Source organism: Callospermophilus lateralis, chromosome 8, assembly GCF_048772815.1.
Source record: "Callospermophilus lateralis isolate mCalLat2 chromosome 8, mCalLat2.hap1, whole genome shotgun sequence".
Classification (NCBI taxonomy): domain Eukaryota; kingdom Metazoa; phylum Chordata; class Mammalia; order Rodentia; family Sciuridae; genus Callospermophilus; species Callospermophilus lateralis.
In genome coordinates this window covers 115,275,768-115,300,223 of record NC_135312.1, presented here as the reverse complement: position 1 = coordinate 115,300,223, position 24,456 = coordinate 115,275,768, and the positions used below count along the sequence as shown (strand labels likewise).

Here is a 24,456-nt window from a genome sequence, read left to right as displayed (position 1 = left end):
TGAAGTCACTCAGTGTGTGGACTTAGATTACCTGCTATAGTGTTGAGAAACATCAAGTACTCAAAATTTGAAATCTCTCGGTGTTGCCATCGCTGGGTCATATTAGAAGCTTTAAAAAGCTGACGTGGACTTGCTAATGAAATACGCCTGCAAAAAAAAGAATTCAGTGTAAGAACCTAAACTTAAGATTAATTATATTACAATACTAAATCATGAATTATCTTTGCTTATTCTTTCCCAATGAAATATATAATACTAAAAAGTTCCAATCATGTTAAACTAATAAATAGTAGAGATATTTCTATCTACTATTAATGGTTAATAGTGATATGGAGGAGGCACAGGTCTATTATACATGTTCTAGTCATTCAGGTAAGCTGTCACTGCAATGCCATTATAATATCCAGGTTTCATGAAGGTTGATTAATAAGAGAATGGCTAATAATCAACTAGTTAACTCATATAAAGAGAAGGAATCATAGTAACTACAAAATGCACACAAAATTATATTCACAAGTCCATCAATTTTAATAGTCACTTCTTAAAGATAACACATTTGTATATTACAAATTTAAATAATATACTTGCATAATGTTTGTAACAAGAAGAAATAAGAGTATTCTAAACTATTCATTCTTCTATTTATACAAAGGGACAGAGGCAGGAGAAACTACTGAGATTTTCTTATATAGCTTATTAGAAAGCCAAGCTAATAAAAGTAAATCCTAATGAATATAACTGATCAATACTGAGAATAATGGGAAACAGGTGGCAGGATTTTTATAACATCCAGAGTTTCAGACCTATGTATATTGTCATTAGTCTTCCTTCACAAAGGACAAATAACTATTTCCTTAAAAGATTTATTGAGATTAATTTACATACCTTATAAGTCAATGTTTATTTAAAAGGAAAATTTCTAGAGTTGTACAGTTATTACAACAATATACTTTATTTTTATGTTGTGCAGAGGATCAAACTCAGTGCCTCATGCATGCTAGGCAAGTGCTCTACCACTGAACCACAACCCTGGCCCTGTAAATGATGTTACTATGAAGATATGAATATATGTTTTCATTTCTTTGGGATAGATTCTTAGGAGCGGAACTTTTTATATGTCAAGTTTATCTTCAACTTCTTTTTTGTAACTGCCAAATTGTTTTCCAAAGTGGTTGAACATTCCAGTGTATGAACCAATTTCCACATCCTTGCAATGCTTGTTTTGTATTGTGTTTTTATTATTGCACTGAAGTGAGTATGAAATAGCATCTTGTTGTAGTTTATTTTTATTATTATTTAAAATTTTTGCAGAATGTAAAGTTATACATAATAGGGTTCATTATCTTATGGTAGTTTAAATGTCCATCATTGTGCATCTTCTCATGTGGTTTCAGTAAGTTCTACAATCTTCAATGAAACGATTTTTCAAATATTTTCCTCCATTAATTGGGTTGCCTATGTTTTATTATTAAGATTTAAGAGTTCTTTATACATTCTGGATATAAAATGGTGATGGTTAATTTTATGCGTCAACCTGACCAGGTTAAGGTATATCAAAGAGAGCTGGGAAAAAATAATTTCTAAATATGTCTATGAGAACACTGCCAGAGAGATTAGCATTTGAATGGACAGGCAGAGTAAAGCAGATCGCCCCAAAGTAAGTAGACATCAGATAATCTAGGACTGAACAACAAAAAAAGGAGGAAGGGTGAATTCTCTTCTGTTCTTGACCTGGAACACAGGTTCTTCTTCTCCAGCCTTTGGACAGAGGAGCTCCTGGTTCTCCATCCTCAATCCTGCACCAGCCCAATTCCTGGGCTTTCTGGCCTACAAATTGACCATCAGCTGCCCTGGTTTTCCAAGTACCTGAATTACACCAGGGGCTTTCCTGAGTCTCCAGCTTGAAGATGGCTAATCACAGGACTCGTTGATCTCCATAATAACATAAGCTAATTTCCATAAGTCTACTTTTACATATCTATCTATATATATCATATTGGCATATATACATACATAATACAAAGTGGTTTGTCAGATATATGACATAAAAATATTTTCATTTTTGAAACATATTTTGGATTTTGATTAAGTTCATCTCTTCATCTATTTTTTTTTTTTTATGGATCATGCTATTGGTGTGGTATCCAAGGATGGTTTGCCTGTTTCAACATCAAAAATTTTTCTCCCATGTTTTCTTGCACACATTTTACAGTTTCAGCTCTTACGTATATAGCCTATAACACAGTTTGAGTTAACTTTTGTGAGTAGTATGTGGTAAGCATCCAAGTTATTTTTTGTTTTGTTTTGCAATACTAGAAATTAAACCCAGGGCCACACACATGCTAGGCAAGAATTCCACCACTGAGCTAAACCCCCAGTCTACTGCATTTTTTATTCTGAGACAGGATCTTACTAAGGTACGCAGGCTGGCCAGGTCCCTGCACTTCTCCTGCTTCAGCCTCCCATATAGTTGGAATTAAAGGCACGCACCATTTGCCCAGCAACACCTAAGTTGTTTGTGTGTTGAATGTCTAGTTGCCTCAGCATTACTTTTTGAAAGACTATCTGTTCTTCACTGTATTGACACATTTGCTGAAAAACAACTGACCATATATGTAAAGGTTGATTTCTTCATTTTCAACTCTATTCTATTGATTTATATATCTATCCTTATAAAAACACCATGTCCTAACTTCTGTGGCTTTAGTTACATTTATCAAAATGTATGTATAGTATGTCAAAATACTGTCATGCACATCTAAAAAGAATTAATAAGTCTTGAAATTAGATAGTGTCATCTAAAGTTTCTTCTTCTTTATAAAAATTATTTTTGGCTATTCAGGACACATTGAATTTCAGCTTCTCAATTTCAATAAAATAGGGAGAATATGAGTATGTATGCTATGAAGATTTTTGGTAGATGATTTTTATCAATTTTGGGGAATTTCCTTCTATTTTCTATTGAGTTAAAAGTTTTAAACATGGATGTTTGTTAGATTTTGTCAAATGCTGTTTCTTTCGTCTGTTGAGATGACCATGTGATTTCTGTCCTTTATTCTATTAAGTTGGTGCACAACATATATTGATTCTCAAATTTAAACCAATGTGTCTTCCAGTGATAAAATCCAAATGGTCTTTTTATACTCCTCTTTATATGTTGCTGAATTTGGTTAGTTAAATTTTGTAAAGGATGTTTGTATCTATATTAGTGAGCAATGTTGTATTATAGTTTTTTCCTGTTTTCTTGTTCTGCCTTTAGTATTGTTATTGGAGTGACACTGGCCTTACAGAATGAGTTAGGAGGCATGTTCTCCTGTAGCTTACTGAGTATATGAAGGATTATGAAGGTTTGTAAAGGATCTACTTTAAAAATATGATAGTAAAGTTATTTGGGCTTAGGATTTTCTTTATCAAAATTTTTTTAGTTGTAGATGGATACAATATCTTTGTTTTACTTATTTATTTTTTTATGTGGTGCTGAGGACGAAACCTAGTGCCTCACGCAAGTGCTCAACCAATGAGCTAAAACCCCAGCCCCTTTATGGGAAGATTTTTAAAAGCTTACCTATTCAGATTTTAATTTCTTCCTGAGTCAGTTTGGTCATTCTATTTTCTAGGTATATGCCCATATATTCCAGGTTGTCTAATTTAATGGCATGAAGTTATTCATGGTGTTCCTTCCTAACCTTTCTAAATCCTATATCATCAGTACTAATGTGTAAATTAACCTTTACATTGATGATCAGTTGTTTTTCATTTCTGGTTTTGGTAATTTATGTCCCTTCTCTTTATGTTTCCATGGTTGCCTAAAGTCTGTCAATTTACCAATGTTTTTCAAGAATCTACTTTAGTGTCATCAGCTTCTTTACTGTTTTTACTTGTTTCACTGATTTCTGCTATGATCTTTTCTTTCTTGCTGTGTATTGAGCTTGCTTCTATTTTCTAAAGATCAAAGCTTAGGAGGCTATTGATGTGAGGCATTTGTTTCTCAGGTGGAGGTATTTAAAGCTACAATTGTCCAAAATACTACTTCAAGGGGTAGCTAGGCACAGGACTGGCCAAAGCATGCAGTACTGCATGGCAGAGTCATGGCTGCAGTTGTGGGGCAAAAGAATAAGCCTCAGATCTAGGTGCTCTCTTGATTCTGGGATGTAGAGAAAGAGAGAGAAAGTGGCTCAGACCCTGGAAAGAAAAATCAAAGAAGATATAAGCCTTCCCACCACTCTGGCCATGCAGCCTCATATGCCTTCCTCTCCTGCACTTCTCTAAGCTTCTTCTGGCTGTAACAGAATATGATCTCCTGGTAGCTGGTACAACCCCTTACAAACATGTATTAAACTTCTTGGTTATTGCTCCTACATGGAAAGGGGAGGTGGAGCCTGAATTCAAGTGATGATAGAATTGAGCAAAAAAGATGACCACGAAGTAGGGAAACTAAAATGATACTGTGAGTGGAGACAGAGCTGACTCAACGCATTTGTTGTTATGGCTTAAAACTAGTATTGACATGCACATGCACATACTGCAAGTGGTCATGAATTGTCAGAATCCTCCAGAAGAGCCAAAGGTAGGTAGAAAAGTCACAGTAGGACTAATTCTTTGCCATCAGTGTCAGGGGTGGGTAAGAATTTAGCACATTGTCTCTACTGTCTCATGTCCTATTGATCCACAAGTCAGAAGCTTTGTCTTCATGACCCTGACTGCAGGGGTTATCACACCTAAACAAGAGGGGGCAGTTCATAAATTCCAACAAAATACAGGGACCTGCTTGCCAAGGACACCTTGTTGATACTGTGGGCCAAATTCACAACATACAACCATCTGGCAGTCAAAACCTGCTGCTGCTAAATGCAAGGAACATTTTTCCATCTGTGTCTTTTCTCATCAGACCTTTTCATTTTTAAATACTATCTATCATCCTTAGCATCATATTTTCTAGATCTCCTGTGTGTTGAGCCATCTTATTCTTATTTGTTTGTTTTGAAGACGGAGGAGGGAGATGTTCTATTTCCTTTATTTGATCTTTGCAAAAGACCATCTTCTCTCAGTGGCTTTATGTCAAGTTTTAAAACCAATGCAGAATTTCCTTAAGCTGCACCTCTAGTTCCTCTTGCTATCCTACAATCTCTCCCCAGATGAACTCATTCCCTCTTATGGCTTTAAATTTCATTATATATGGTACTGTGTTCCAATAAATACACCTTTCTTGTGAGCTCCAGATAAGTATATCTGTAAGATATAGTCTTATATCTTACACAATATTTCAAACTGGACATCTTTCCTGGGTTTCATTTTAAAACATCTAAAATTAAACCCAATTTTTGTCCATCCACATCCTCCCCACCAACCTTGATATAAGGATAGAAAGGTATATACACAAACACTGCTTCTCCAGTGTTCCTAGTCTCAGTAAGTGCCACTAAGCAGCTCAAGCTGAGACTTGAGTAGATATATTGAACATCTCCCTCTCTTAATCACTCTTAAATCTATCTCCAAATCCCATAAATTGAATTCCCTAAATTACTAAATTCCACTGATACTTGCTTTCTAACATTTCTTAGAACACTGGACGCTCTTTTTGTTCAGGGCCTTTGCACATACACTATACACTGATCCTGTTTCTTCAAATCAAAATGTAAAAGTCATAAGAAGATATTCTTGACCACCTATACAAGGCAACCCATCTCCAGTCCCCAAATCACGACTACAATGCCCTGATCATAAACTTCTTATCACTTGTCCCAACTATTTATGTTTGCCATGTTGAGGATTGAACAGAGTCTTGCACTTGCTAGGTAAGCACTCTACAACTGAATTGTACTCTAACCCTGAAATTCTTCATTAAATTATAAAATTATCTAATTAAAATCATTACCAGCATTATAAAACAACAATTGATTATAACACAGAAGGTCACTTTGTTTACATAAAAGTTGTGACCTGATGTAGTTTCAACATACATCCACAAGAGCTGGAGTATAAACCCTCTCCTAGATCCTGGCATGTATTTACTGACTCATCTGTGATGAATGCAATGTGGCATAATGATGGAGTGCTACCAATGGCAAGTCACAAAAAGATACTGGGGCTTCTTCCTCAATGTCTCCTGATCCACTTACTCTGTAGGAAGCCAGTTTCCCTATCGTGCAAATAGACACTCAGGAAGAAGATGGAGAGAAGGACTTGGTGAGGAACTGAAGTCTAACTGCTAAGGGACATGGGAGTGATTCATCTTGGAAAGTTTTTTAGCCCCAAACTTACCACAGTTTCTACTAACATCCTGACTGCTGTTTATGTGTACTATTTTAACTTCATTTATAATAAAATATTGCTTTAGATTCTGAAATAAACAGTAATAAAAAGCTTGAATCAATATAAAATTAGGCATCTAAAAGTAAACTGTAAGTTTCCACTGCTAATATGTTTAAATCAATAGAAAAAAATTCCAGTGTTCACTCTTCCCAGTCCTTAAATTAGTTAACTAAATTGTATTGATGGTGAATCAATACCTACTACAAAAGGAAATAATTAGTGAAGGTGCTATTTAAAGATAGCTAATTGATCAACACACAATGAAGAGATATACATTCCCATACTCTCTCCATATAACATAAGAAATGCTTTGGCTAACATTTCTCTCAGATGCTTAGTAGTTTACTTGGAACAATACCAATATTAATTAATAAATCCATATGCACATACAAAATAAATATTTGAATTCTGATTTATTAATGGTTAGAGATAGAAGCTTTAATATACATAGTCCTTAAAATATATATTTGATATTTATATCAACAAAGAAAAATTATGTTAATGATATAATAAAGCAAAAATCTAATCATTTTTATCAAAAAGGTAGGAAATTTTTAAAAAATTATTTATTTACTCTTCCCCTATTTACCCTTCCCCTTCCTCCCCTTTGCCCCATCTAAAGTTCCTTCATTCCTCCCATTCTGCTCCCCATCTCCATTATGGATCAGCATCCACATATCAGAGAAAACATCCAGCCTTTGTTTTTTGGGGATTGGCTAACTTCACTTAGCATAATATTGTCCAACTCTATCCATTTACCTGCAAATGCCATGATTTTATTCTCTTTTAATGCTCAGTAATATTAAAAAGGTAGGAAATTTTAATCTGAGTAGTCAAACATACTAACAGTACATATTAAAATGAATATAGAACAACCACTTTATAATTTAGATATTTTAAATGTTTAGAGATCTTAATTATCCCATGATCTTGACTGTGATACAATTTAATAGAGTAACATTTACATTTACCAAACTTGGTGTAGAATTGGAATTTGATCAGGTTTTTTTAAATTTTTCTTTTTGGGTACCAGGAATGATTGAACCCAGAAGCACTTAACCACTGAGCCACATTCCCAAACCTTTTTAATATTTTATTTAGACACAGGGCCTCGCTAAGTTACCAAGGCTGGGTTTGAACTCGCAATCCTCCTGCTTCAGCCTCCTGAGCCACTGGGATTACAGGCATGCACCTCCATGCCTGGCTTAAACAGTTGTGAATATACATATTTTGTTAACCACTATCACAATTAGGACACATTATCAACAGTCCCCTCATATTCCTTTGCCAAGTCCTGGCCTCTGGCAAACAACAATTTGCTTTCTGTCTCCAAAGAGCTTTGCATTTTTCACTAATTTCATCTAACAAAAACAATCTGTGGTATGATGTATGAAGCTCACAACTTCTTTGCCTAACCTCTTTGCTTAGCATAGCACTTTAGCAATGTCTTTGTGTTGCTGCATGTGATTAGTAGTCAGTTCATTTGATTTCTGAGTAGTAAGTACCTCATTCTATGAATGTACAAACTGTTTATTCATTCACAGTTGAAGGACATCAGAAATGTTTCCAGTGTGGAACTGGAATAAAACTGCTATTAATATTTACTTAAAAGTGAAAGTAGGGGCTGGGGTTGTAGTTCAGTCGAAAAGTATTTGCCTAGCATGTGTGAGGCTCTGGGTTCAGTTCTCAGCAACACATACAAATAATTAAAATAAAGGTTCATCAAAAACTAAAAAAATATTTTTTTAAAAAGTGAATGTATATCTATATCTTCAGTATCATTGATAAATACCTAAGAGAACTGGAACAATATACACTATGTATATATGTAATTTTATAAGAAAACTGGAAGATTGTTTTTCAAAGTGTCTATACTAATTTGCACTCCTACATGGTCCTAGAGTGCCTAAGCTACATATCCGTATTAACATTTCAGATCATCCTTTTATTTTCTTTCTTTTTGTTCTTAACTCAACTACATTTGTTACTCTTTAAAGCAGAATGTCCTTTTCTATTTTTGGAAAATAGGTTTATTAAAGAATAATTAACATAGAGTAAACTCATAATTCATTCTTTTTCCCCTATTTTTACTGGTGCACTGTAGTTACATATAATTGTGAAATTCATTCTTTTTAGGCATAAATAATGCAATGGGTTTTTCATGCATACACAGTTGTGTGATACCAAAACGGTTACAATGGAATATTCCCATGATCCCAAAAGGGTCCTTCATGTTCTCCTTTATGCTCAGATTTTTACCGGCTATTGTTATATTTTCACTTAGTACAAAATATTTTCTAATATCCCTTATAATTTATATGTAGGCCCTTGCTTTATAGAGAGTGTGTTAATTTCTAAATATCCAGGGATTTTCAAGTTTGTTTTGTTTTTGTTTGTTTGGTTTTTTTGTAATTGATTTTTGGCTTATTCCATTGGGATCCGAGATTTCGATACTTTTAAACTTACTGAGATTTGTTCTAGGGTCCAAAATATGGTCAACCTGACTAACATTCCAGGTGTGCTTAAAAGGAATGCATATGTACAGTTGGGTACAATGGTTTAAACATGAAAGTTGGCTGATAATGTTCTAGTCTTCGCTATTCTTGATGTTTTTGTCTACCTGTTCCCTCAATGACTAACCAAACAGGGAGAAGTTGTCTGTATTTCATTCCAGTTCTACCTGGTTTTGTTTCATGAATATTGAGGCTCTATTCAATGTATATAATTTAGGGTTATTTCTTGGTGAATTGGCTTTCTTGTCATTGATACGTCATTCTTCTCTCTGATATTATTCCTGTTTTAAAGTTGTCTTTGGGTCTGGGGTCATACCACAATGGTACAGCATTTGCCTAGCATGTATGAGGCACTGGACTCAATTCTTAGAACCACATATAAATAAATAAAAATAGAGGTCCATTGACAACTAAAAAAATTTTTTTAAGTCATGTTTGTTTAGTAATTGTTATGGGTTGAATTGTATCTTCCCCAAAATTTCTATGTTGAAGTTTAACCCCCAGTATCTCTGAATGTAAGCTTACTTAGACATAGGATTTAAAAAAATAATCAAGGTAAAAAGAATTCATTAGTGTGGGCCCGAATCCAATATAACTGATGTCCTTATAAGAGGGAAAACTGGCCATAGAGACAGACAGAGGGAAGATGATATAAAAGACATAGGGAGAAGTCAGCTAGTTACAAGCCAAGGAGAGAACCTGGAGCAGATCCTTCCCTCACATCCCTTAGAAGCAACCAACACTACTAACAACTTGATTTTGGACTTGGAGCCTCCAGACCTGTGAGACAAAACACATCTATTGTTTAAGCAACCTCTAGAACTGTGAGATGATACATATCTAGTGTTTAAGCAACCAGTTGTGGTACTTTACACTGATAAATGTAGAAAACTAATATAGTAATTATATGATAATTCCACCTTCTTGTTTGTTTTTGTTTTAATTTAGCAGTGACAAGGTATACTTTTTTTTCCCAATTTTACCTTTATCCTAATTGTGTCTTCATATTTAAAGTGTTTTTTTGGGTTGCCATTAATGGTCACTTAGGTTTATTTGTATCTCAACTATTGTTAATAATGCTACAATGAACATGAGAGTGCAGATAAATCTTCAATATGCTGTTTTCATTTCTGTTAGAATCATACCCATAATAGGACTGCTGAATCATATGAAAGTTTGATTTTTAACATTTTTGAGAAGGCTCCATACTTTTTTCCATAATGATTGTACAAATCTATAATTACACAGAATGCAAAAGTTCCCTTTTATCCACATCTTCTCCAGCTCTTGCTATCTTTCATCTTTTTGATGAAGGCATTCTAAAGGTTTAAAGTGCTACCTCACTGTGGTTTTAATCTCCATGGCCTTGATAATTAAGTGATTGTCAATGGTTTTTCATATACCCATTGGCCATTTGTATATCTTCTTTTGAGAAACATCCATTCAAATCCTTTGCTTGTTTTTCAGTTGGATTATTTGTTCTGTTACTATTTAGTTGTTTGAATGTCATATTGGCTATTACCCTTGCCCAGACTTATAGTTCATAAATATTTTCTGCCTCATCCACAGGTTGTCTATTTACTCTGTTCATTGTTTTCTTGATTGAGCAGAAGGTTTTGAGTTTGATATAATCCTATTTGTCTATTTTAGTTTTTGTTGTCTGTGCTTCTGAGATCTAATCTAACACTTGGTATTCTCTCCCTTTTTCATTTCGGCCATTACAATGAACATGTAATACATACATTTTTTTAATGGCAAAAGCAAATGCAGAAATGAACCTTTCTAACTTGAGTTAAAAAAAAAGAATATTTTTTTAGGGGAGGGGGGAGGGTACAGAATACAACAGACACTAGTATGGCCCTATGTATAAACATGGCTGTATAACCAATGTTATCCTGCAATCTGTACAAGTGGAAAAATAAGATTACGTACCCCATTTGAATCAAATGTATGTATGTCAAGATCACTGTAATGTTTTGAGCAACTAATAAAAAAATTCTTAAAAAAGAATACATAAACACACATACATACACAATATTTATATCATGGTACATATTTAAAAACATAGTAACTTTAAAATATGAAAATTAAAATTTTCTATCTAAGAGATAAAAAGTATATTTTGCATATGCCTTTATCATGGTGCTGGGAAAGTCTAGTGAATTTTATATTTAGTGATAATCTGCTGAGTACTGACTCTGTGCTATACACTCTACCATTCACATATTACAATTGAATTGATAGATATGAAATAAAACTTAATACCTAATAATCATTAATTACTATGAAACATAACACAGACATTCATTTCAAAATAAGTAAGAATATTAATACAGATTAATTTTAATAAGAGTATTAATAGTTAATGAGAATACTAATGAAGATTATTTTCCACATTTTCTTATATAAAACAGTACCTGGTTTGAGGTAATCCAAAACTGGTTCCAATACCAACACGAGGTAGATAGTTAACCACTTTCTTTACTGTTGCAGGGTCTGGGAAGTTGAACATTACAGCAACTACGACAAATAATTTTTTAAAAATTAGAACACAATTTGATGTCCTTTTGGGGAAACTGACTTCTTGATCTAATGAAATAGTTACACTACATTTAATACAATTCTCTATTAAACACAATTCTCTATGAAACACAATTCTCACGATGTCCTCTTTATTTTACTACATATAAAGTTTTAGTTAATATTCCAGAAAGGATATTCATTTTACTTCTGATATTTCTTACCAAAAATACTATCAGGAGTTCTAACAACTGGTGTTACATTTTTGTATTATGAAAATGAGATTACCTTGCTATAATTTTTAATTTACAAAATTGAATTTTGATGAGTCAAATTTATTTCTATGAATTACTAGAAAGAACTATTAAAATTCAATTTTACATAGTTAATCATAGAACACTAAAAGCTACACATACAGCTATGAAATCATCATTTATTTATTTATTTCCAATAATGAACAGCTTAAAAATAATTCTCTTTACAATGTTTACATGTTGATGTTTCATAAGTTCATGTAATTCAGAACAATTTGTGACCTAAAGAAAAATTTTCCTCTATGCTTAATATCAAATTTAAGAGCCTTCTAATACATGTTTGGGAATATCAAGAAGCATCTATCAATATATAAACATATTCAATATACCGGATGTAAGTTTACAAGAGCCTTTTATATCTTATCCACTTTAAACATGAAAAAAGTCATAAAATCAGAAGACTGTAGAAGATATTAATGTTATCAGTCTTGAGATTTTAATTTTATGTTAATATTACATCAGAACCCTATGTAGACCACAGTGCTCATACAGAAAGTGGTCCTTCTTCTCCATCTGTCCTGAAAAGAATACTCAGGCCAAAAAGAAAATATATGTTGCGTTTTTAAACACTGGCATTACTAACTAGTCATCAATCATTCACTAAGCACCTACAAAATATTTAGTAATGTCATGTACCATTTAAATAAGCTTTCCTTATATATTCACTACTGTATTGAATCCAGGAGTAAAACATGAAGAAAAATCCATCATAGGTTATGGCATATGACCAAGACCAGCAGAGAACGGCAAGAGAAAGCACTCACACAAAAGTAAGAGTGCATAAGAAATTTTAAGAAAGAAAATGAATGAGGATGAGCAAGTAATAAATATTATAAGGCTTCAACTCCTTTGGGACAACAAGAATACAGACTGAACTAAAGTGTGAAACATTCCCTTGATTATCTGCCTTAGTCGAATAATGTTTACATTAGGGAAAAGAGGTGTTTGTGGGGAGGAGGCCCCCTAGGAAAGAGAAAAACATTTTTCCTAAAGATATTTATATTCTCTAAAGACATATGATTTCAAGAGAAAAGATGTATGTATGGAATGTATACTGTTGTGTGTAGATTTTTAAAGTAACAACTTGTAGATTACAGAAAACAAAAACAAAAAAGAAACCATCAACCTACATATATACCAAGTATATGTATAATAAATCACCAGATTTTATATATTTTCCCTTATATACCTTTACTAATACCCAATGATGCTTTTCCTTCAAATTAAACTTGTCCCCCTTCTTGTCTTAATGGATTTCACCAAGTTCCACTGTAAACCCACAAATAGAATTTTAGCTCAACTTTCAAGAATGATGTAATACAAAGCAACCATGACAATTCAAGGTAATTTTCTGATGGTTCCTTTAAAAATAGCAATACATTAGACAGAAGATAAGATAAATGTATGAGTCATTTGATTATCTTTTCCTGCTCCCAAATGCAGCCACCTACCAGAAGGAGTTTAAGCATCTAAGTAATGCTGAAGATATCAAAACTCTGCAACTGAATAAATGGTTAAATATGTCCCATATTTACACAATCCTGCATCAGTCTGTGATACAGCCAGCAAAGGAAAAGAAATTCAAATTATACTGTAAGTGATCAAGAGGATAGAGAAAGCCCAGGAAGATCCATGTGGTATTAAAAAAATGAGGTCAGTAGAGCACTAGGAGACTACAAAATCCAATCTAAATGGAAACAATATGATATGTACAAAAATGAAATCTGAGAAATGGAATTTAGTTTTGTAACAACATACTTCTGAAACATATTACCTCTGTTAGCCATAAAGATCTCCAGGGCTGTATTTTGCAAAAGATAACGACGAGAAAAGATGGATCGTATCTCTGTGAACAGCCATTTTCCATGCAGCCCTTCAGTATATGCCAGGATCTAGTGAGGAAAAACATAACCCAAGTGAGTGACAATAGGAAGCTTTTTTGTTTTTCATCTTTCCCCCAATTAAAATAGACTATTAAGAAAAACAATTTCAAAGAACTCAACTAAGAAAATGTGTTTTAACTTATATGAAAGAAGCTTAAATGTAAAAGCAGAGTAACACTACAAAGCATATAGTTATGAATATATATTTCGGCTTTTAAAAACAATGACATAATCTATTGCTTCTCAGGAAGTGCATATTATATTATTTATTTATTTATTTAGTCATGGAAAGTTTCAAATAAAACCTTAAAAAGAAAGAAAATTTCCAAAGAATGTCATACATGCTTCTGAATCACATATATACAAATCGGATAGTCACTTTTTACATACTTTCAAAAATAAGTTTCATAACTTTAAAAAATAATCACACATTTTGGGGCTGGGGCTAGGACTAGGGCTCAGTGGTAGAGCGCTCGCCTAGCATATGTGAGTCCCTGGGTTTGATTCTCAGCACCACATAAAAATAAATAAATAAAATAAAGATATTGTGTTAAACTACAATTAAAAAATAAATAATTTTTTAAAAATCGCACATTTTAAGGTCATATTTAAGGCAACTCATTCAGAAAACATAAAGACTAACTGTAAAAGAGGTTAAGTATCATTTTGTCAGCTAAAGCTAAGTATAAACCTACAAATGAACTCAGCATAATCTCCCTATGGAATAGGTAGTTGTCAGAGTGACTTGTTACAATTCTTGTCATTCCATGTGACAGACACAATTGCTTAAAATGCTTTGCCAATTCAAAATAATCCTGTCTTTAGTCCTAAGCCACTTTGTTGCCTCATTAATCAAGTTTTATTTTTCAAAAAGATCATTTCAAAAGTTCAATTATGAAAGTGTTAAAAAGAAATCAGATTCAACATTTCTCCACACAGAAAATGAGCATTTGTTATCAATATTTCATGAAAATCTTAATTTCAGATATCACTTAAAAGTAACCACCATTTATTCTACACAAACTGACTTTTTCTTTTCTCATTTCCATTTTCCAAATCCTAACTGCAAATGAATCTACATTCTTTGACATAAAATGTAGTTTCTTTGAAAGAAAAAAAAAAACCTTTACTTCAGTATGTATTTCAATTTTTCGAGAGAAACAATTCTATTATTGGAACAAGAGGAGCTAAAAAATGGGCTCAACTCTAAAGTACGGGTTTGTTGGTTTTTTTTTTTTTAATAAATAAAGTAAAAACTTCAAAGGACGCAACAACTAATCATGCCCTCAATTTTGAAATTGGCAATAGAGAATTTCTACTACTCAGTTATACAACAAGTACCTGTGTAAGGAAGAACAAGAGAAATGAACATGCAGACAGAAGACAAAAATGTTAGTATTACTCAAGATTTTTTAACTTCTTATTTCACCCTCTGCCTACAATGATCTTCTCCCAAATCTCCACATGGTTAACTCATTCTCACATTTAGATATCTATTCAGGTGTCACATTTTCAGAGAAGCCAAAGGACCTAAACTCTACTCCCTCCCCCAAATTATCAAATTTTCTTCATTATATTTATCACTATCTGATATTATAACATTTGTTTGTTTATCTTGCCCCTTCTGCACTAATACAAGAGTAAATTCAATTTGAAGGCTGGAGATGTAGATCAGTAGTGGAGCACCTGTTTAGCACTTTTGTAACCCTGGATTCAGTTCCCAGCATGGTCAAAATAATAATAATAATAATTTTAAAAATTATCTTTAAGCTAAAACTGTGAATGCACTCTATGTTCACTGACTTGAAAAATATACGGCATTGGGCTGGGGCTGTAGCTTAGTGGCAGAGCACTTGCCAAGCATGTATGAGGCACTGGGTTCAATCCTTAGAAGCACATACAAAAATAAAGGTATTGTGTCCATCTACAACTAAAAATATTTTTAAAAAACCAAAAATAATGTGGTAAAAAGTAGTTATTTTGAACAATTAAATGAATTACAGTATAGTAACTTAAGTTCTTTATATGTTCTCAGTTGATTTTCTCTGGTACATATGATATTTTGATAAAATTTCAAGCCATGAAAATAACTGAGAAAATGGCTATTTACATAAATATGCAGATTTCTGGATTCCTGGGAAAAAGTAGAGTATCTGGCCAACCTAGATGTGCCAAATGGTAACAACTGGCAAGCACTTTCTCTGTTTTGTTATAGTTTTTACATCATTCATTACTAATGTGAAATGAGCATTCAATCACTATTATCTGCCTAGTTTCCATCTACATATGAGTTTGCCACTCTGGATTTATTATACTTTAAAGAAGCTAATATATGTTCAATAACACTTATAAACCAATAAATTGTTACTGTATTCATAAGGAAAATGGGGCCCACCCATGTTAAATATTTAACAGAAAAGACCCTTGGCAACTTAGTAGCAGAGCCCAGCCTACTCCCAGGTTTTCTAATCCAAAAGCCCAGAGTTTCCATTAAAAAACACTATAACATTTCTAAAGTATTATAGATTTGTTAAACTAGAACCTAACTCACTGGAAATTTAATAAACACATTTGTTTTCCTGCACTTGGGTTAAGATGAAAGAGGAAAATCAAAAGAATACAAATATTGAAGGATCCTTTATACTCTATGATATGGTAAGAATATTACACATTGGTTTGAAGATTTTACCTTTTGTAAGTAGAGTTGTATGGTAAGACCTTTTGCTCATAACAGTGATGCCAACCACTGCACAGTCATAATTGGTCAACTAAAATTTTAATTATATTCTATGGTCTTCCACTTATTAGCAGAACTAACCTTACTAAAACATACTTTATATACAACCAGAGATACGAAAAAATTTTGCTGTATACGTGTAATAAGAATTGTAATGCATTACATTGTCATTTTTTTAAATCAATAAAAAAGAAGCAAAAAAAGATTTTTAATGTACTTTTAATGTACTGAACTCATTTTTTGATTAATCAAAAATTCAATTTCTATTCCCTTCCTTTAAATTGTATTATTATTCAAAGATTGATTGTAAAATACAAGTGTCGTACTCATTTAAAATGTTTTGTTACCAAATGTCAAAAATATTTGAAACTATAAAAAATGACATGCTCCATGCACACACTACTCAATCTTATAAAATCCTATCATTTTGCCATATTATTGCATTATTTTCTAAAAAATAATTAAAGTAAAACAGAGAGTGTCAAAACTCCAACACTGACCAGGTGCGGTAGTGCACACCTGTAATCCCAACGGCTCTGGGGATGTGGCTCAGTGGTCAAGTGCCCCTGAGTTTCCCAGTACCCCCCACTCAAAAAGAACCTCCCATACATAACCCTTTCGGATCCCATTTTCCTCTTTTGTCACAGCCAATGAGTATCTTTATTTTGAGGTTCCTTATTCCTCAAGTAAATTTTAATACAACTAGCATTCACATTCATAAACAGTATCCAGCATTGCTCTGTGTATTTCCAAATATGAAATGAGTAGTATCATACCAACTGTATGACGGTGAGCTTCCAAAGTTAAATATAAGAAGGCAAAGTGATATTTTCAAAGTCAAAGAAAAAAAGAAACAGGAGAAACACAAAATTACTTAGAACTCTCAAAGGTATCAAACATTTAAAACTTGTATAATACTGACCTATTTAAAAAAATAATATTACTATTATGGTCAAGACAGGGTTTAAAAGAGAACTGAAGAACATCTGAACTAAAGATGTACTACCTAAAATTGATATAATAACATTTCATTAGGAAAAGATGTCAGTACTGAAAAGCAGCTGAGGCCTAGTCTAAGCAAGAGGTTCATTTCTTATTGGAATAGTAGTATAGGCCAGGTCTATGGCTTCACTTCAAAGTCTCTAGAGTTCAATTAAAACTGGATTAGGTAGAAGCAGACCCTTCTTTGGGACTTTCTGTTCACTGAAACTCTACATATACTGACAACACCCTAGACAGAGGTCTAGCCCTCAGATGAATCAGTTGCTATGGAAACAGTATCATTACCATTGCTCTGCAGTTATGACCCCAAGTCTAGAATAGCTTGAAAGCTTAAGCCCGGAGCACTGTCACAGAATGTTTACCACCTTGTTTTATTACTGTTAGTATGATTATTAGTGAATTCAACTTTCACTTTTTTTTTTTTACAATTTATCTCAATAAAACTGGTTTACAAGTTAAATGTTGAATTAAGTGCATTAGGAGAAAAAGAAATCGATATTTAATTTACATATATAATATGTATACTACATTTCTTTACATTACAACAACATCTTTTAAAAATTATATAAAATTGTGCTTTCTAAAAAAGTATGTTATTTTTTTCCAAATATACACATTTCTTTCTTCTATTCTACAATAGTATAGTATGAATACATAAGACAATTTCTTCACCATGTTACATTTATTCTTAGCTTAAAAGTAAAGCACTTTATCTCCCTTTAACCACCCATTTTGCAAAAGCCTATGAATTAATCCAAGTAAAACTCTTTTGTTTTTCTCGTCCTCATAAAAAAATAGAAACTCACATTTATAACACAACTAGATGATATCTTTATTGACCAAATATCTGATATTTTTGAAAAATAGATTTAGAATAATTCAAGCCACATTTATTTCATTTAAGTAAAAAAATGGGGGGGGGGGTGCTACATTTAAAATGTTTCAAAATTCTCCTTAAAGATAAAACTTTAAAAGTGGGATAATATTTAATCCTCAAAATAAGAAGTATTTACATGGAAGACAATATTTAATCTCAAAAATAAGAAATATTTACATGGAAGTCTTCATATATAGAATCAACAAAGAATACTTAAAAAAAAAAATACTATTCTTGTGCTGGGGATGTAGCTCAGTGGTAAAGTGCTTATCTTGCATGGGTAAGAACCTGGATTCAATCCCCAGTACAAAAAAAAAGAAAAAGAAAAAGAAAAAGAAAAATAATTCTTAATGTTTAAAATTAGCATAGCATTTTTTATTTTAAATAATTCTTAATTTCTGGAGCAGTTTTACTCTTTCAGACAATTCCATACTGACTTCTGAAGAAGTAGGTAATGAGATGAAAATCAGATGACTGATAACAAGAACAGTATTTGAAATTTCACAACAAAACAATTTCCAAATGATACATACATATGTGACACAAACACACACACACACACACACACACACACACATATATATCAAGAAAAATAACTTAAACCTAGCATAAAAATGTAAACTAATCATACCATCCATTAAGCAACAGTGCCTCTATTAGCAAACTCTAGAAAATATTCTCTATATCTTATATTCAGAGAATACAGTTATGAATTATAGTCACAAGATTTATAACTTTAATATGGGAAAATAGTTAATATTTGAAATATTTTTTAAATGAAAACACATGCTAAAAATACTCATATCAACTCAGCAGCAAATATATGTACAATTTTTATGTTTTACTGACAATAAACATAATTTCAACAACTTAAAGTAACTTAATCAATTATTTTAAAATTATATTATTACTATTAATAATTTTATATTTTGTTATATATAATTTTCTCTGAAACTTGATATCAAAATATAACAATTTATCCTATTAAATAATATTGAATTCTAGTTGGTCTAAGTACTTTTATTTCATCATCATCCACTTGCTTTTAGTTTTAATTCCTCAAAGATATATTTTTAAAGCAAGATATAGAGATCATTTTTTGAACATGAAAATGACTTGCAGTTGACTTAAGTGAATTTTAAGATGGTAATTTCATTATTAAACGTATACCCATGAACACGTAGAATGTCTCCTAGACTTCAACAAAAAAGCAAAATAAAAATAAAATTCATGAATACTAAAAGAAATTACCTTTTAAATTAATTTCCAGTTGTTATTTAATTATTTTATCTGCATAGTATATTTCCTCCTGCTTACTGGTGCTATGATGTAGTATAGTATTCTCCTTAGCATTTTCATGGGTGACAAATTCAATTAAACATATTCATTACTCTAATGTTCTACTTGGCAGGTTTAGTCAGCATGAAAAATTAAAAATATATAAATAAAATGCTATATGACCTTTGTATTGATTGGGCTAAAATGGCTTTAGACTGGGTGTGGATGATGGGGCAGTTGGGAGGGGCAGCAAGGGAGCACACAAACGCACATACTCTTGTGTTTTCTCTTCCAATTACTGAGGGAGATGATAAAACCACAGCAAATGATGTATCAGCTCATTTTATCTTATCGCTTTGGGGCTAGGTGACAATGAAGTTCATATTTCACTGGCTCCCATTGAAGATTGTGAAAATTACTTGCCCTCATGACCTGAAATTTCACTAGAAGACAGAAATTTCTCTTCTGCAAAGTAATGCAATTTTTCAGATGTCAACCTTTAGCCCAGCTTTAAAAATTAATTTCATTTATATTAACCAATGATATTGATATTTTCACAGAACGCTCTTTGATACATGAAGCACTGACTGGCAAATTGATGTTGCTTTAGATGGGTAGAACTATTTTATTTTAAGCTGCTATGGCAGACAGATTTATGGCAAACTGAAATTCCCATTTCATAATTTAATATTTGTGCAAAGTGATGCACTTTTAAGTCTGTGGCCTGTAATAATTCAGACTCTTCACTTGGTTCTGTTTTATTTTCAATATTCCTCATCTTAAAAATAATTTGCATTCTAAAGTAAGCATCATAAAAGTCATCTGTTATTGAATTAACATTTAATATACATCTTAATGAGTCAAAAGCAAAATGTAATAATGAAGGAAAAGAACAAAGAAGGTATTAATCCATCTTTCAACTAATTTTTAATTCGATTTTTAAACTAAAACTATGGTATGATTTTTTAAAAAGAAAACAAGAATCCAAGATATACCAAAAAGGGTATTGAGAAATAATATTACAGAATATGAATGTACTTCACATCTTTTTCATAGAAGCACATACGACAAAGAGTTAGTTATTAAATTTGCAGAGCAATATCAGTATAAATTAGATAAGTTTCTGAATTAAAATTGAGATATCTGAATTTAAGTTACCTTTTAAAATATAAACATAACAAAAGTAAAAGCCACAAGGTCAATTTTATCTTGAACAAGGTGTGAAAGATTCCCAGATAATACAATTAACCTGTACCAAAGAAAATTTTCAATATAAAATTCCAATTTATTTTTCCCAGAACTGGGTATCGAAGCCAGGGGCACTCTACCATTGGGTTACTCCCCAGCCCTTTTTATTTTCAGACAGGGTCTCATGAAATTGTCCAGCCTGGCCTCAAACATGCAATCTTCCTACCTCAGCCTCTCAAGACTAGGATTACATGTATGTGCTACCACAACCAGGTAAATTCCAATATTTTGCAGTTAAAATCTTAACTTTTTTTTTTAACCTTTACCCAGTAAAGAGTTTCATCTAATTCAGAAAATGCCTGTAAAACATAATCATTACTAATACCCTTTCATTTTATTAATATGGTAGGCATAGACATGCATATGTTTTTATGCTCTTAAAATTAGAAAAAGACCAAGAAAAACATTTCCCTAATTTAATTACTTTCTTCCCAAATTTTTAACACTGCTCTGCCTAACTTGCTTATAGTAAAAATGACTTTTGCATTTTTATGCTAACAATATGATTATTGTTTTTCTTCACAAATATTTTTGTTCAGTTCTTCCTTAAAACGATGAGAGAAAAATGGGAGCACAAATTATACTTTATAATTTTTTCCATTGTGGTTGAAAATATTCCTAATCACTTCTCAAAAACTTGTACAAGTAAAATGTATTGCCCCTGTGTTCAAGCTATAAGGAATTCCTGCCTATTAGTCCATATACTGATTCTTAATAGTCATAAGCTTCCTATTCCTTAATATTTCAATTTAAACCTACATTACTAAAAAACTGACTAATTTTAAAAACAATCGAAGGACACAAACTAGTTTTCCTCTTGGTGCCAGTTCTTCCTTTCTGAACTCAATCTCAATTTTAAATTGATACCAAAAATCCTCCCTAATATGGGGGAAAAGGCACACTCATACATTGCTGGTGGAACTGCAAATTGGTGCAACCAATCTGTAAAATAGTATGAAGATTCTTTTTAAAAAAGTTGAAACGGAACCACCATTTGACCCAGCTATCCCACTCCTTGATCTATACCCAAAGGACTTAAAAAGAGCATATTGCAGTGATGCAGCCACATCAATGTTTATAGCAGCACAATTCAAAACTGCCAAACTGTGGAATCAACCTAGATGCCCCTCAATAGATGAATGGATAAAGAAACTGTGGTATATATACAACAGAATATTACTCAGCAATAAAAGAGAATAAAATTATGGCATTTGCAGATAAATTTGCAAATAAATGGAGTTTGGAGAATATCATGCTAAGCCAAATAAACCATTCCCAAAAAACAACAGGCCAAATGTTTTCTCTGATAAGTGAATGCTAATCCAGGATGGGGGTGGGGATGAGTGGAGGAATTTTGGATTGGGCAAAGGGGAGAGAAGGGAAGGGGAGGGAAGGGGAAGGGAGAAGGTATGGGGGTATGAAAGATGGTGGAATGAGAGGGACATTATTATATCCCTAGGTATATGTATGATTGCATAAATGGTGTGACCCGACTTTGTGTACAACCATAAGTGAAAAATTGTGCTCCATTTGTGTACAATGAATCAAAGAGCATTCTGCTGTCATGTATAACTAACTAGAACAAATTTTAAAAAATACAAAACAAAATCCTCCCTAGGTATTTGACCTAAGTCTTCAAGTTTTGGTAACTTCAACTTATTTATTGAAAGATTACTTATTCTCTTTGAAGCAGATATAATATGAATTAGCCACTGGAAGTTTCTGAGTTGACTAAGTCATTTAAATGAATTCAAGGGAAAACGTTTGTTTAATTTCAAGAAATTTCCTTTTTGTTATTCAAACAGCAAGGAAAAGAAATAAAATGCAAAATAAAAAAAAAAAGTCACATAGAACTTAATGCTATACACCTAAAATCCCCAGAAGACTTTTTCCTAATAATATGAAAACACTTTTCTACTTCAGTTCTTTAGTTTTCTGTCTCCTATTAAGTACTCATCTTATGTAGTTGGAGTTCATTATAAATGTATGTTTATATGTAGTTTCTTAACAGAATATGAATTTAAATATTGTGCCCACATTCAACTTTGGATAAAATCTCCAAAAAAGCTGTTTTATTAAATAACATAGAATTACAGAATACTATGAAAATAAGTTAAATACGATTTTCAGGACTGGGGCTGCAGCTCAGTGGCAGTGCACACACCTAGCACGTTGTCAGGCACTGAGTTAAATCCTCAGCACCATATAAAAATAAACAAATAAGCCCATTTTGTTAATTGGGTTATTTGGGGTTTTTTGTTGTTGTTGTTTGTTTGTTTTGTGTGTGTTACATTTTTTGAGTGCTATATATATCCCAGACATTAGTGCTTTATCTGATGTGCTTGTGGTAAAGATTTGCTCCATTCTGTGGGCTCTCTATTCACCTCACTGATTGTTTCTTTCGCTGAGAAGAAGCTTTTTAGTTTGAATCCATCCCATTTATTGATTCTTGGTTTTAATTCTTGCACTATAGGAGTCTTATTAAGTAAGTTGGGGCCTAATCCCACATGATGGAGACTTGGGCCTACTTTTTCTTCCATTAAGCACAAGATCTCTGATTTAATTCCTAGGTCCTTGATCCACTTTATGTTGAGTTTTGTGCATGGTGAGAGAAAAAGGTTTAATTTCATTTTATTACATGCGTATTTCAGTTTTCCTAGCATCATTTGTTGAAGAGGCTATCTTTTCTCCAATGTATATCTTTGGTACCTCTGTCTAATATAAGGTAACTGTAATTATGTGGGTTAGTCTCCGTGTCCTCTATTCTGTATCACTGGTCTACAGGTCTCTTTTGGTGCCAATACCATGCCATTTTTGTTACTATTGCTCTGTAGTACAATCTGGTATAGTGATGCCACCAGTTTAAGATCTGGTATAGTGATGCCACCAGCTTCATTGTTCTTGCTAGGGATTGCTTTGGCTATTCTGGGTCTCTTATTTTTCCAGATGAATTTCATGATTGCTTTTTGATTGGGATTGCATTGAATCTGTATAGTGCTTTTGGTAGTATGGTCATTTTGACAATATTAATTCTGCCTATCTAAGAACAAGGTAGATCTTTCCATCTTCTAAGGTCTTCTTTAATTTCTTTCATTAGCTGTAGTTTTCATTGTAGAGGTATTTCATCTCTTTCGTTAAGTTTATTCCCAAGGTTTTTGTTTTGTTTTTTGAGGCTATTGTAAATGGAGTGGTTTTCTGAGTTTCTCTTTCTGAGGATTTGTCACTGATGTACCCAATCAATAAATGGGCCAAGGAACTGAACAGGTACTTCTCAGAAGAGGATACACAATCAATCAACAAACACATGAAAAAAATGTTCAACATCTCTACCAATTAGAAAAATGCAAATCAAAAGCACTCTAAGATTTCATCTCACTCCAGTCAGAATCACAGCTATCAAGAAAACAAACAAAAATAAGCGTTGCCAAGGATGTGGGGGAAAAGGCACACTCATACATTGCTGGTGGGACTGCAAATATGAAAAGCAATATGGAGATTCCTTGGAAAACTTGGAATGGACTTGGAATTTGACCCAGCTACTCCACTCTGCAGTTTATACCCAAAGGACTTAAAAACAGCATACTACAGGGACACAGCCATATCAATGTCTATAGCAGCACAATTCACAATAGCTAAATTGTGGAACCAACCCAGATGCCCTTTAGTAGATTAACTGATGGGGAAACTTTGGTATACATACACAATGGAACATTACTCAGCATTAAAAGAGAATAAAATCATGGCATTTACAAGTAAATGGATGGAGTTGGAG

The 24,456-nt window shown here is 32.6% G+C and overlaps 1 protein-coding gene across 6 annotated transcripts in view; it reads right to left on the bottom strand.

Moving 5' to 3' along the window:
- Lrba (LPS responsive beige-like anchor protein) overlaps positions 1–24,456 on the bottom strand; it is a 719,595-nt gene that overhangs the window by 184,706 nt on the left and 510,433 nt on the right. For all 6 annotated transcript variants that reach the window (XM_076865289.2, XM_076865291.2, XM_076865292.2 and 3 more), the window contains exons 41-43: positions 13,434–13,551; positions 11,243–11,345; positions 32–147 (exon numbers count right to left, since the gene is read on the bottom strand). In XM_076865289.2, coding sequence (XP_076721404.2) covers positions 32–147; positions 11,243–11,345; positions 13,434–13,551 — 337 coding nt within the window. The remainder of the gene's footprint in view (positions 1–31; positions 148–11,242; positions 11,346–13,433; positions 13,552–24,456) is intronic.